The sequence below is a fragment of the Geotrypetes seraphini genome, chromosome 3, assembly GCF_902459505.1.
Source record: "Geotrypetes seraphini chromosome 3, aGeoSer1.1, whole genome shotgun sequence".
Taxonomy (NCBI): domain Eukaryota; kingdom Metazoa; phylum Chordata; class Amphibia; order Gymnophiona; family Dermophiidae; genus Geotrypetes; species Geotrypetes seraphini.
The window spans coordinates 55,819,674-55,835,343 of NC_047086.1; the positions used below are offsets into that span (position 1 = coordinate 55,819,674).

Here is a 15,670-nt window from a genome sequence, read left to right on the forward strand (position 1 = left end):
AAAAGGCTATACCAACACACTTTGCAGGAAGTGCAATGTTCGCCTGTGCTTTTCAGAGCAAAATAACTGTTTTTGGAACTACCATAACTGAATAAATGAACAAATAAAACATGCACATATAGGGCTCGATTCACAAAACCGTGCTATGAAGATAGCACAAGTGCTATTTCATAGCGTGGCCGTTTTTACCCGTATTTGCGCTAACATGAAATTTTTTGTGCAAAAACACGAAATTTCTTGATTACCGCTGATAGAAGTCAATGGGCGCTTCACAGGGAAAAATTTGCGTTTTTATATGATACTCATTTTTTGTATTAAATTGATAATAAAAATTACTTTTTTCTTTATTATACTATTGTTGTTGTGTATATACATAAACTTAGGTGGGTCTTTATAAGCTGTAAAGTACAAATAAACTTTTAATTATTCCTTACATGTGTTCAGAGAGAGAGTGACACTATTGAAATTCTGCTACCTTACAGGCCCAGCGTTGCAATTTTACAACATCCTCCCCAAAAGTTACTAAAATGTCAAAATAAAAAAAAAAAACACTGATTTAGGGATCACAAGCCTCCTATAACAACATGTGAACGTTCGAAAACATTTTTTTACGTTTTTTTCTATATTTGGGTCTCTGGGGGTTAATTGCTAACGCTGCAAATAACACGACACGGGGCCTGGTTCTTTATGTGCCAAACAAGCACACACATGATTGGAATAATAAGATATGCAAGTGTGCACATATGTGTGCAAATGCTAACATTCCATCTTAGTGCCATTCTGTAAATATGCACATATCTTACACAGACTATTTGACAGATGGGCATTTATATAGGAGGAGTCTGAGCGGATCTTGTGTTGGACTCACACTTATACACAAAGGCCTATATTCTATAAAGGACGCCTACCTATTTAGATGCGTCTAGACTCACTGAGCGCTGCTGAGCGCGATTCTCTATAGTGTGTCTATGAATTATAGAATCGCCCTCAGCTGGACTTCCAAACGACGCTTAAATGTAGACGTCCTTTACAGAATTTACCCCAAAAGGTCCGATATTCAGCAGGCATTGATCAGTGTTTTGTTGACTCCACCTGTGTTATCCTTGGAAATTCAGTGCTGGGCCATATCCGGGCTGCACATTGAATTTCCAGGTATACTGCAGTGCCAAAAGCATAGCCGGTTAAGTGCAATTTTTATCTTTTAACTGGCTATGGGTGACCAATTATGCAGCCCTATTTAAGTGGTTATTTTGGATGGTTAAGTGCTGACTCCACCCCATGAAAAAGGTCATACATTGGATCTTGTTGCTTTTGTAGATCATGCTATTCAACAAACCTCTATTGATATTGTTCGCTGGCAACAAGTCCCCTGGATGACCATTTTCTTGGAAAGAGCAAATTCGACCATGTGACTCCTTCGCTTTTCTCTCTCCATTGGCTCCCGGTTTATTTTAGAATTCAGTTTAAGTGTTTATGTATTGTTTTTTAAGATTTGACATGGTATCTTTGCTCCTCTTGTTCCTCTGCTATGGAATGTTTATAGATTTTCATATGCGAGAGGCATTCATCGATTTAAACTTTCTCTTCCTTCTAGGAAAGGAATTCAAGGAGTTAAGAATTTTAGCAGCTCTCTGGCGTTTAAATTTCCCCAATTATGGAATGAACTTCCCCTGACTTTGAGGTGTCCCAGTTCCTTCCAATTCTTCCATAACTTCTAAAAACTTTTTTATTCGCTAAACATTTTGAAAACTAACTCTTGTATTTCAGTTTACTTTATTTTTAAAAATTTATTGTTCACCACGTCGAGCTTCCTTTGGTTGAAGACCCGGTATATAAGGTTAAGTTTTAGTTTCGTTTAGTAACATCCCCAAAATAGCCAGTTTCAGATTGGGTGCTACTGGGACATTTTCAACAGCATTTTCCAGTTAGGTACTGCTCAATATGCCCAGTTAACCCCGGATAGGTTACTCTTGGAAGAATTCTGCACATGCAAGATAACGGTTCGCATAAACAGTCAAGTCTAAGCCAGCACAGGAGGAGGGCAAGACCCGCTGTGCAGTGGTTCACTTCCTCCTCTAGCGCCCAGGTCTGTACTAATTGTGCACCGCATTTGTAGAATTCTATGTGTCCCAATGGGGAGAGGAATTCTGCACAAACTCTGCACTTGCAGAATTTCACCTTTTTAAATGGCCAAAAGCCTTTATAGAATATTATAAATTAAGTACGTATCTCCAGCTTTTACGCTTATGCACTTTAACCGGTAGAGGGAGAACATGCAGTTTCTTTTTTGTTTGCCCATAAATACTATAACTTTAGAGTATAATTCACACCTTTCTTTAGGACGCTGTTTTGTCCCCCAACTTTTAAGCTTTTAGGATGCTTTTATAGAATAGATACTGTATTGACAAACTGTTATAGAACTATCCTCTTAATGGTAATAGGATAGATGCAGCAAAAGCATAACATTATCTGCAATGCAATTACCCCCCTTGTAGCATGTTTTTTAGCGCTGGCCACAGTGATAATAGCTCCAGCGCTCATAGAATTCCAACCGCGCTACAGTTTTGTAAAGAGGTGTGTGGGGGGTTTTAATGTACTATAATGACATTTGCCTTTACTTATTAGTAAAGTGTTGGGGATCCTCCCTCTCCCAATTGTCAACACTAATGTTTTGCAGTTACTGTTTGTTAATTTTGATGATTAAACATGTAGAACAGAACCTGAGTATTTTTCCCATGGGCACAGCAACAATGGGCCAAAAACAATGGCCAATCAGGGACTTCCTTATACTCCTTCATAAGAAAGTCCCTGATTGGCTGAGGTGTCCCCAGGCCCCTCCCAAGGGAGGTGGGGGAATAGTAGATATGGCAGGAGGGAGTGGGAACCCTCCTGCCATAAATTTAAGAGCTGCGGTTTAAGGTACGGGGAAGGGTGAGCCAGGCCCGGCTGGGCCTATGGCGGGTTTGCGATGGCAGGAGGGAGTTGAAATTAGAGAATGACACGGTAACAAAATTCATCACCATTCCCGTCCCCGCGGATAACCGCGGTAAATCATCTTCATTTCATTCTTTAAGGAGAGAGGGAAGAATCAGAGTATGAATGGCCACAACCACTGATCCGCAAGCTTTGCTTTGAAGAATGCTGGTGTAGAAGGACTGAGGCTGAAATAGACACTAGAAAATGACATGGGATTATTTCCCGCGGTTTTCTGCGGGGACGGAAACAGTGATGAATTTTGTCACCGTGTCATTCTCTAGTTGGAATCCCTCCTGCCATAATTTTAAAAGTGGCGTCGTATTTTTGGGTTCATGGAGGGAGGGGGGAAGGGGCACTTGTCAGGAGAGGGAGGGGGAGATAATATTTTTTTTTAATCGGGCTATTTTGCGTGTGTAAAACACGCAAAATATCCACCCGATTAAAAAAAAAAATTAAAAAGCTGGCAGAAGTCCTGACAGCAGTGACAGGAGGCTGCTTCTCCTGTCACTACTGTCAGGGCTCTAGCGATCCGTTCCGTCAGTTGGGAGCGTGTTAACGATTGTCTCCATTTGCATGCAGGCCTTTTGTGAATTTGTTGGCCTGCATGCAATTGGACATGGATCGGATACAGATCGGAGGTTTGTGAATCTAGCCTTATGTTCCTACAGGCATGTTTGCATTTAACTCATGTTAATAGTTAGCATGTGCTAATGCAATTAGCACGCACTAAATCACTTAGCACTTGATGAATTTCCCCCTAAACGGGCTACTGCTGCTGAATATGATTCCTGACTACCACAGCAGCTGTGTTCTAAGTTCACCCAGGCCTTTTGGGTGTTGCAATTTGGGCACCACTGTTAGGGCACTGGACTTATGACTGACAGACTTTTGACCATTGGACTTTTGGTCACCCAAAACATAGTATCTGAAAGTCATCTCTCTACTTCCCTCCCCCCCCCCCCCCCCCCCCCACACACACACATACACACTAACCTTCAGTACTCGTCAGTGGAGGTCACTCACTGTTGTGACTAAGGGGTCTTTGGAGAAGATGGGGAATGTGAATTGCCCCGGGTGGTGCCTGTGAGGGAGGATGGTTCTTCAGGGAACCTGTTTTGTCCTCCCTCACAGGCACCACCTGGGGCAGTTCACATCTCCCTTGTGCTCCAAGGACCCTGGGCTGAAGCGGCAAGCCCCATGGACCCTGCTTTTCCAGACCAGTAGTGGAGGCCAATGCAGAGAAGTAGAGAGAGGATACCACTATTTAGTCACCCAAAAGTCTGCCCCCCCCCCAATGGTGGCACCAAGAAGTCATGGGTGCCTATAAGGCAGCACCTAAATGGTGGTGACAAAACAGTGCCCAAAACTCACATTATGGCATAGAAATATAATGTAGGTCTAATTCAGACCTCCAAAGACAAGCATAGCCCCACTTCTCCACACAGGCAAATTTTTGCACTTTCTCTTCAAGCCCTTATTGGAAAAATATCTGCTATTCATTCAGTTCATGTTGGCACCAAGTGAAATCTTTTATCCTACCACAACAATTTGCTGTGCGTTATCATTTATTTTGTAAACAGTCTCAGGGAGTTCTGCCAGAGAAAATCAGAGCTAAACAGTCACTCCCAGTTCATGAGGAAATCCGGTAGCACAATCTATACTCCAGTAAAAAAGGCCTTTTCCATTGAAAGGATGACAGAAATCTTTAGTGAAAAGAGCTCTGTGAAAATAAAGAAAAACGGTCTGTGGTAGGTAGGTAGGTAAAGAACGGAGAAGCGTGATCATTTTTTTTATTTGCTCAACCCCCAAAGGCATACTGCAGAGGTAGAAATATCAAATATTAGAGTGGGGGAAAACATCTATTGATCGAAAGGCTTGATTCATGTTTTTGGTCAGGGCACTGGCTTCAATTCTCTAGCTCTGGGAAATGGGAAATTCTTTGTCAGCTGTCTGACAGCTTTCCATTATCCTCACAGTGCCTGACAGTGAAATGTATCCTAAATTGGAAGTGACTGTTGGACCTGTTCCTAGCATATCCATAGTGCCAAAAATGGAAATCATATTTTCATTAAAACAGATACACTGGAGCATGCACTTAGACCCACTGACCCATAAAGTGACTTGCAAGCATTTAAAAGAGATGTCATGCTTTTTCCCACTTTGGAATTAGGTTGAGTGTTAACGGCCTCTGGTGACAGCGAGGGAGCATTTCCTCCTGGCAGAGATTAGCATTATAGAATTCAGACGTAGGAAAATAGCTCCCATTTTAGCCTAAAAGTGCCACTTGCATTTCACCGCGATCATGTTTAAGATAGCTTATTTACAGACAGCTAAATAGGTGCAGCATTACCCTAGCTCCCACTGAAAGTCAAAATGGCACTGCAGAAAAAAATGAGTGATGATGGCTTAGCGTACTTTGAGCCCTAGGTTGACTAGATGCATGACATGTAACAAGAGATGTGAATGAGTACTTGACACTTGCTCAGTCAGCTCAATTAGATACCCGCCATTTCCTGTAGCAAGGCTACCTGTGGCCTGCCACCCACAGCTCAAAATGTCCATTTACATTTCCTCTGAGATAAATCTGTCACTCATATTGCTCTAGGGTATGCAGGAACATAACAGCAGAGCATGATATGAATTTTACCGAAATGAAACATTTTGCATACTCTGCCGTGTTAGTCCACTTTCCAAGGTAGTATAAAGAAATAGAAACCAAAGGAAATAAGATGATACCTTTTTTTTGGACTAACTCAATGCATTTTATGATGAGTCTTCATAGGTAACCCTTCTTCTTCAGATCAGAAATAAGCAAATGTTGACAAATATCAGTATTCTGTACATGAGGAAAACATGAAATCATTTTGGGGATAGGAAGAGGGAGGGTGGGTGGGAGACAGAAAGATGGCAGAGCAGTTGTGTCTTTATAGTGGGAAAGAAAGCCCAGATTTCTGTTAAGACCTATCTGGTAGGTTTCAAAATATCTTATAATTTTGATTTCAAAGGTTTTATGTTCTTCGATTGTCTTAAAGTTCTCTTTTAGTATTCTCACCATAAAATGATTGGTGCAGTGGTCAGTTTTTCCAAAGTGTTGTCCGACAGAGGTGACACACAATACTACCGCATCTGCCCTGGGAAAGACATTCAGCACAAAGGGATCCTTCACATGTTCATCTTCATTCAGTGCAAAGAGGCATGTTAAATCGGTGAAACAAGCCAAATGCTTAAGACCAGAATCAATCTACATAGATATCATATTAAGAATTGCAATACCAACCAGGAAGTCACCGCTGTCGGACAACACTTTGGAAAAACTGACCACTGCACCAATGATTTTTGAATTCCATCAACATTTTCCTCTCCAATTTATTGGACTAATACATTTTTCAATTAGCTTGCAGAGGCCAAAACTTATTTTCTCAGGTCAGTAAAGTATACTGATGCTGTGGTATCCTGTCCTTACCTGAGGAAGGGGGTTTAGGTCTCTGAATTAGTCAAAAACAAAATACAATTAGCCCAATAAAAGGATCACCTTATTTCCATTTTTTATTTATAAATATTTATCAACACAGCTACAATACTACTTTATCCTACAGCAAAAAAATAAATAGAAAATTATTTTCTTTGTCTTCTCTGGTTTTTGCTCTCCTCATCTTCTCGTCACTTTCTTCTTTCCATCCACTGTATGCCCCTTCTATATGGCATCTTCTTCCAGAAACTGTCTGCCTCTCCTTTCCATCTCTCCCTCCACCCCCATTAGTCTGGCATCCATCTTCTTCCCTTTCCTCCTCTCTCCCAATGGTCTGGCATCTCTCCCCTCTTCTTCCCTTCCCTCTACCACACCCCCATGCTCTGGCATTTCACTCTCTCCTTTCCTTCCCTTCCATCTCAATGACTCACCCCCATCGTCTGGCATTTTACTCTCTCCTCTCCTCTCCCTTCCCTTTCCTTTTCTTCCCTTGTCTTGTTTTAAATTTATTTTCTGCATCTGTCTAGATTAAATTCTTACTATCCAGTCCTTAATTTCCCTTTTCACTGTGTCTACTTACAGCTTGCCACCTCTCTCCCTAACCCCACCAGTATTTCACTAACTCTATCCTCTTCCCCCATCCAGCATGTGCCCCTTTTATTTATCTCCGTTCCCTCTTTCTCTCCCCCTTCCATCCAGCATCTTCTCTTCTCTTTGTCCATTTCCATCCAGCATCTTCCCCCTTTCTCCACTTCCATTTAGTGTCTGCTTCCCTCTTTCTGTCCATCCTACTTCCTTCCTGCATCTGCTCCCCTCTTTCTCTCTCTCCTCCCCACTTCAACCCAGCATCTGCACCCCTCTCTCTCATCCCCCCTTGCATCCAGCATCTACACCCCTCTCTCCCATCCCCACTTTCATCCAGCATCTAAAACCCTCTCTCCCATCCACACTTCCATTCAGCATAAGCGCCCTCTCTCCCTTTCCCACTAACATCCAATGTCTGCTCTTTTTCTCTTTCCAGCCACCCCTCTTCCATCAGCATCTTCCCCTTCTCTCTCCCTTCACCCCACTTCCATCAGCATCTATCCCCTTTCTCTTCCTCCAACCCAATTCCATTCAGTATCCTTCCCTCTTCTGTCTCTCTCTCCCTCTCCCTATATTCCAATTCCATAAGCATCTGTCCCCCCTCTTTCCCTCCATCCTACTTCCTTCTTCCTCCACCACCCTTCTATACCACTTCCTTCTTCCTCCACCACCCTTCTATACAAGTATTCTGTGCCCTACTCTATCCCACCACCCCAAAGCCATCCAGGATCTTGCCCCCTCACTTCCTCACCGCTGCTGTATGCTTCTCAGACCAGCAGCAGTGACTGTAAACTTAAATGCAGTCATCGCAGGACCTTGCTGCACCTCCCTGCGGCTGCTGACTCTGCTCCAGAATAAGGAAGTGACGGCGGAGAGGGTGGACCGACAGCCACCTGGAGGTGTAGGAAGGTCCTGTGATGACTGAATTTAAAGTTTACTGCCGCTGCTGCTGGTTCAGGAAAGCAGCAGTGGCAGAGTAGGGTGAAAGGTTCCAGACCCAGTATGCCAACTGTGCACCTACTTAAAGTGTGCACCTGGAGCAGACTGCCTCCCCCCCTCCTTGGTATGCCACTGATTGGGTAATAATCAGTAGACTGGTGGTGACTGAACCTTGGCTCACATTTCTCGCGCCTATGTTTGAGATAACCGCATTTCTACAAATGGCACTGTTGCGTGATTGACACACGACTGGCAGCTCTTTTTTAGGCAGCCGCCAATATCGGCACTGTTTGTAGAATCCAGCCCTTATTTTCCTGTTCATCCTCTACACAGATTAGGTTCTCTTCGACACCCATGTCTGAAAGACAATCCAATTACCTTCCCACTTGATGTAAAAACATAGGCAACTGAATCTTTGGGCAATTTGAACTAAAACCAGATAGAAATGGAAGGCTCTATTTGTGATTTATAAACCATTGTACAGAATTTTGCCCCTTTTTATACTTTAATAAAAATATTTAAATATAGAATCATAAGAGTTCAAGGCTTGTGCAAATAAGGACAGAGTCCGCAGGGTGAGGCAGAACTCACGGGGATGGGGTAGGGACAGAGATGGAGCCCGTGGGGACGGGACAGGGACGGGGACAAACTTTGTCCCCATGTCATTCTCTACTTCCCTAAGGGTGTACTTAAAGGAAGGTTGCTACATGCATGTCTATTGTCTAAAACATATAGGCACATGCACAAATGTACACCTTCTTCAGAACAGGTATGATCGGAGCCAGTTCTTAGTGCTTTTTTAATAAAGATGTACAGGTTCCTCTGCTGCCTTTATAAATAAGCACCTTTTTGTTACTTTGACATAAATGCTGTCTTCTAAAATTACCCCCAAGTAAATAATCCAATTATTTTTCTTACTCTGTAACTCTCATCAGAGGTGTACTTCCATGTTTAAAGCATGTTTTTTCACCTCCACAAGATACCTGCTTCAGGGAAAACCTTTCTGTAAGTTCATAGCCTGAAAAATGAGATAGAATGATGTTAGTTTTTAGTATTAAATATCTTTTGTCAGTCCAAGACAAGTTCAAAATTTTTAATAGGTTCACTGTTCTTTTCTATATTCTTCCAATAGCAATATTAAAAACATTTCCAGGTTTTATTTTATCAGTGAGCTATAAAAGCATAACTATGCGTGACTTAGAAACTTCTAAGCAGGGTTGCCACCTGGCTATTATTACACACAGGCTAATCCAGACCTGGCTTAACTCTGTCTGATTGGCTAATCCAGACCTGGTTTAACTCTGTCTGATTGGCTAATCCAGACCTGGTTTAACTCTGTCTGATTGGCTAATCCAGACCTGGTTTAACTCTATCGTAAACACTGATTTGTAAGGGAAAAAGGAAAAGAGAATGAGACTTTCTGTGGTAGATCTTAATTCTCTCATGGAACTCAGTAGGATATTTAAAGCTGCAAATCCGGTAGGATAAGACCAGGATCGTATTAGCCTCTTTCTTATGTCACGAGGTCAGCGTCATCCTACTTGTTGTTTTATGTTTTGTTTTTTTCATTTTATATAGAATTTACAACTCAAACAAATTAATTCCCTCTTATACTAACGGTACACAGGACAATAGCGCCCCGACAATTGCACGCACAGACAAGTGCACGCATGACAATGATGCCCCTTAAATTGCCAGAACTTCCAGAAGTGGATATCTGTAAGGCCCTGATTTGCTCAGACTCCTCAGGCCCCTCCCAAGGGATGGGGCCTGAGGAGTCTGAGCAAATCAGGGCCTTCCAGACATGAGTTATGTAAAGGGTTCCCATAATCATATGTACACCTTACCCTAAAATAAGATAGGAAGTGAATCTTGTAAGTGTAGTGTATGTGTGAGTAGGGGGGTCTCCCCTCAAAAAATAAGGTTACTTTGTAACCCTCAAAAAGACAAAATAGTATCTACCTTCGGGGCGCATTTGATGTGTGACCTCCCATTCAGTGCACGCATTTGTCCTGCACACAATTGTCGGGGTGCATTTGTTGGAGCACTATTGTCATGCGTGGGTTTGACTAACACATAGCGTGGGTTTTAGCACCGGCAGCGGTGGTAACTGCTCCAACGCTCATAGGAATTCTACGAGGGTCATTTCATAAATAATGCACACTATTTTTTTTTTTTTACATGTTTGTTTGTTTTTTTCAAGTATTTCATTACAATCCTTTGCAATGACAGAGTCCCAACATCCAGGAAGCTTCATTATTCCATCCAAGACACCCTTTTTGTTCAGTTGCCCGAATGGCTCGGGTACTGGCGGAGCCGGATCCTCCCACAATGCTAGACTCTGTCCCAGGCTCTTCGCCACCGAAGCACGCAGAAAGGACCCTCCAAGACTAAGCACATAATGGCGAAGTTGCATATAGCTAAAGGCATCCACTCGATCCAACCCATATAATAACGCCAACCCAGTAGTAGAGAGAAGTACCCCGCGATCATCGAGGACATCCCCCACCCTCTGGATCCCCCGTGCATGCCAAAGCCGAAAAACTCGATTATCACTGCCCGGACTAAACTGCAGATTCCCCACAAAGGGTAACATAGGGGAGACCCCATAATTAACCCCCAGATGTTTACAAAGCAATTTCCAGATAAGTCTCATATAAGATAAGTCTCATTTTCCAGAGATGCAAAACAATGTCCACGCATAGGTTGTTTCAACTTTGGAAAAAGGTTGAAGGCTGGTGGACTCATGTCTGGACTGTAGGGAGCATGAGGTAACACCTCCCAGCCGTATTAGCATAGTTTTTCAATGACGAGTGGAGAGCTCCATCTTCCCCACGACCAAAAAAATTTCAACGAGCTCAATCAAAAGTCAAACAAATGATGATTTTTGCTTATGATCATGAAAGCATCATCATCACAGACAAAGTTCCATGTGGAAGAAGTGTCACAGCAGTGTATTATGATTTTTTGCAAAAAAAATGCACAGAAAAATGCTCAAAACCCAACCTCAGTTGCTCTTGGCTTAACCAATCATTCTTCAGGACAACGTTCGCCCGCACATAGGGAATGTCTTTAAAAACTATATGAGTACGGCTGGGAGATGTTACCTCATGCTCCCTACAGTCCAGACATGAGATCTCCAGACTTTGACCTTTTTCCAAAGTTGAAACAACCTCTACGTAGACATCGTTTTGCATCTTTGGAAGAGCTTTCTTCCACCGGTACCCAAGCCATTCAGCAATTGAACTAAAAAGGTGTCTTGGATGGAATAATGAAGCTTCCCAGATGTTGGGACTCAGTCATTGCAAAGCAGGGAGACTATACTGAAGGATTGTAAAGAAATACTTGAAAAAAACAAACAAACATGTTAAAAAAAACATAAATAGTGTGCATTATTTATGAAATGACCCTCGTATGAGCATTGGAGCAGTTACCACTGCTGCTGGTGCTAAAACCCACACTATGCGTTAGTAAAAGATGGGGTAAAGCAGAATCACAAACCAGACAACGTAATTTAAAATATTAACTTTCAAAACTTGTCTAATTTACATAGGGTATTCATTAGAGAGAGAATAAGCAACTTCATTTGCAATAACTTGAAGTTACATAGGGTTCCGGAAACAACGGAGTATAAAAACTCAGAGGATGTGATCAAGAGATTGGCAAGATGGCTTGAGTAGAAAAATACCTTTAACCTACCTCTAGAGAGGGCACATTGACCTTTGGGACCCTGAGCAATTGACAAACCTAGGGATATTACAGTTTGTATCCAGAGTTTGCTGATGGTGAAAAATGGAAAATATTTGCCCCTTCCTTAGAGATTGCCTTTCTAAATATGCAAAGGGCTGGATGAGGAAAGGATAAGTTGTCCAGGAGGAATAGCAACACATATAGCCTTGGCCTCTAACTGGAATCAGTCTGATCCTTAGACTGGTGAAAGGAGGTAGTTAAATTGGATGATGGGTATGATAGATACAAATGACTGTGATTAAGCACAGTGTTGATAGATTCTTTGAAAGACACTGGATAGGCTTTCAGTTGTGGAAAAATAGTAACTCATATAGTGTGGGGGTGGGGATTAAAGTATCTAAATCTATATATAATTCCTATTGTTTCTCTTAAGGAGTGGGGAAGCTTTAAGGGTACTGCTTTAGTTTTGGAATATTCTAGCAGATACAGAAGAAATTACATATATTCACTGAATGCTACCAGCATTGTGTTGAAGATTATTTTGTATAATATGAAACAATAAAAATAAGAAGAAATAAATAAACAAATTAAACAGTCATTCCAAATAAGTATGTAATTATGTAATTTGTTATAGTGTGTCCTTGAAGTGTTTTGTATGACAAATAGAAATGTTTTATTTTGTATGTTAATATGTAACTCGCCCTGGATAAGAGCGGGTGAGAAATAAACAAACAAATAGGAAATTTTTGAGATGTATCAGGTCCAGTAAAACTTATTTCCTTTAATCAAGAGTAAATGTTTACAATGAATTTCTTTTTAAATTGCACTCAGGGCTCTTACAAGGCTTCAGCTGGAGGAAAGACTTCGTTTCAGCTTGTATTGCCTTTGGGAATGTTTCAGTTTCTGTTCATTGTGATTCTTATTTATTTATTTATTTACCTGCTTATACCTAAGCGGCTTATAACTGTACAATCATAATAATAAGACATACATACAAGTAACATACACTAATGTCTGTATACAATTAAATTATTTCATTTAAATACCTCCCCATCCAATAAAGTTAATATCTCCATAAAATATTAATTCTTGCTATTCCACCCTTCTGAAGGACAATCAGGGCAGTTTGCAGACCAGTGTAAAAGTCAGAAAGAAAGCATATCAATTAATAGGAAAGAGAAGGCATTAAATAAGGAAAGAGGGGGCAGGAGGGACTAGGCTGTTCCACTATAAAGGCCATTATTACCCTGAGACTGTCCCTGAGGGAAGTTCACAGAGAAGATGGATTTTAAGAGCAGTCTTGTAATTAGGGTAAGAATGCTATCTGTGAAGAGAAAGGGGGAGGGCATTCCAGAGAAGGGGGAAAAAGAAAGAAGAAAGAAATTTGTCATGTGAAGGCGAATTGGAAGTTAAAAACAGAGGAAATACAGCAACTGTGTTTGGTGTCAGAGCAGAGAGCCCTAGATGGGGTATAAGGGAAGATGGGGTATCCTCGGTGACTTCTTTTGACTCCTATATGTCCAAGATTCTCACTCTAACGTCCTCATATGACCTCCAGCTGTGCTCCATCGCCCCTATTCACCAGAAAGGCCACTCACTGCCTTGACCTCGTTCTCTCCTCTAACTGCTCTATCACCGAATTCTGTACCTCAATTTTTACCATCTCCGATCATCAGCTGTTAACCTTCACAACTCATCACCCTCCTCCCCAACCCCAACCGATCACTACCCATACATTTAGGAACCTTCAGGCTATTGACCTTGACACGCTCTCTACCACTGTCTCGTCTTTCCTTTCTACTACTATGTCAAACAAGTCTACCAATGAAGCTATCCTCTCCTATAACTCAATTCTCTCATCTTCTATCGATACCCTTGCCCCTCCCATCTCCCATCCTGTAATACGTGCCAAACCCCAGCCCTGGTTGACCCTGTGCTCCTGTGCTCGAGCTGCTGAGTGTCTTTGGCTTAAATCCCGCACACTTGCTGACTTCATTCATTTCAAATTCATGCTGACATCCTTCCAATCTATCCTCTCGCTTGCCAAACAGGACTACTACAACCATTCAACTAACTCTCTTAGTGCCAACCCTTGCCACACTCAACTCTCTATTCAAAGTGCCCCCACCTCCTATCCCCTCTTCGCTCTCTCCCAGACAATGGCAGAGTTCTTCCACGACAAGATTCACAAGATCCATCTTGAATTCTCAACAATGTCACCTCCCCCATCACCCCTTCTGACTGTCCACTCCATCAACCTCCATTCAACAACCCTTACAACCCTTTTATCCTTTTCTGAAGTTACGGAAGAGGAAACTGCTCATCTTCTCTCCTCCTCCAAACCCACCACCTGTTTCTCTGATACGATTCCTGCCTGCCTCTCATCCTCAACCTTTTGCTCTTCATTGCTACAGTTCCTGATGTCTTCAAACATGCTGTAGTTACACCCCTCCTTAAAAAGCCCTCACTAGACCCTATATCCCCTTTCAACTACTGCCCTATCTCCCTCCTCCCCTTCCTATCCAAACTACTCGAACATGCTGTTCACTGCCGTTGTCTGGAATTCCTTTCTTCTCATAATATTATTGATCCGCTTCAATCAGGCTTTCGCCCTCTCCACTCTACAGAAACTGCCCTTGCTAAAGTCTCTAATGACTTGCTCCTGGCCAAATCCAATGGACTCTACTCTATCCTCATTCTTCTCGATCTGTCTGCTGCTTTTGACACTGTTGATTACCACCTCCTCTTCGACATGGTGTCCTCACTGGGATTCCAGGGTTCTGCTCTCTCCTGGTTTTCTTCCTATCTCTCTCATCGTACCTTCAACGTAATATGGTAAATCCTCCTCTGTTGCCATCCTGCTGTCTATCAGTGTACCCCAAGACTCTGTCCTGGGCCCTCTCCTCTTCTCTATATATACCCACTCTCATGTTACGCTGATCTCCTCTCATGGTTTTCAATATCACCTCTATGCTGATGACTACCAAATTTACCTCTCCATACCGGATATCTCTACGGGAGTTCAGGCCCAAATTTCAGCCTGCCTGTCTGACATTGCCACTTGGATGTCTCACCACCATCTCAAACTGAATATGGCTAAAACTGAATGCCTTATCTTTCCGCCTAAACTTGCCTCCCCCTTCTCGCCATTCTCTATTTCTGTGGATAACGTTATCCTCCTCCCTGTCTCGTCGGCTTGCAACCTTGGGGTGATCTTTGACTCCTCTCTCTCCTCAGATCCAACAAACTGCCAAATCCTGTCATTTCTTCCTCTATAATATTACCAAAATCCATCCTCTTCTCTCTGAACACATGACCAAAACCCTTGTCCATGCTCTCGTCACTTCGCGCTTAGACTACTGCAACATACTTCTCTCAGGCCTCCTGCACATCCATCTCTCGCCTCTTCAATCCGTTCAAAATTCTGCTGCACAACTCATATTCTGTGAGAGCCGCTATTCTCACATTACCCCTCTCCTCAGATCACTTCATTGGCTCCCCATCCATTTCCAAATACAGTTTAAACTCCTCTTGCTGACTTACAAGTGCATTCACTCTGAAGTCCTCCAATATCTCTCTTCACTTATCTCCCCCTATGCTCTTCCCCGTGATCTCCGTTCATTGGGCAAGCTCTTCTTGTATGTACCCTTCTCTTCCACTGCCAACTCCAGACTCTGTCCTTTCTTTCTTGCAGCGGGCTGCCTGAATCAATACGTTGTGCTCCATCCCTAGCAGAATTCAAATCCAAGCTAAAAGCCCACTTTTTAAAATCTGTTTTCAACTCTTAACTTCCACTCACTGATGTCAGATACCTATACCCACTGTATCATTCCCTCTACCATAATCTCCCCAACCCTGAAATGTCCTGTCTAAATTAGATTGTAAGTTCTTCTGAGCAGGGACCGTCTATTGTATGTTAAAATGTACAGCACTGCGTACACTTTTCAGCGCTATAGAAATAATAAATTGTAGTAGTAGATGGCAGAGTTAGATAGAGTGGCAACCAAGTGT

The 15,670-nt window shown here is 42.3% G+C and overlaps 1 protein-coding gene across 5 annotated transcripts in view; it reads right to left on the reverse strand.

Annotated features, from left to right (window-relative positions):
- Nucleotides 1-15,670, reverse strand: part of COL19A1 (collagen type XIX alpha 1 chain) — an 885,342-nt gene that overhangs the window by 796,844 nt on the left and 72,828 nt on the right. For all 5 annotated transcript variants that reach the window (XM_033936698.1, XM_033936699.1, XM_033936697.1 and 2 more), the window contains exon 4: nt 8,888-8,987. In XM_033936698.1, the coding sequence (XP_033792589.1) occupies nt 8,888-8,987 (100 nt within the window). The remainder of the gene's footprint in view (nt 1-8,887; nt 8,988-15,670) is intronic.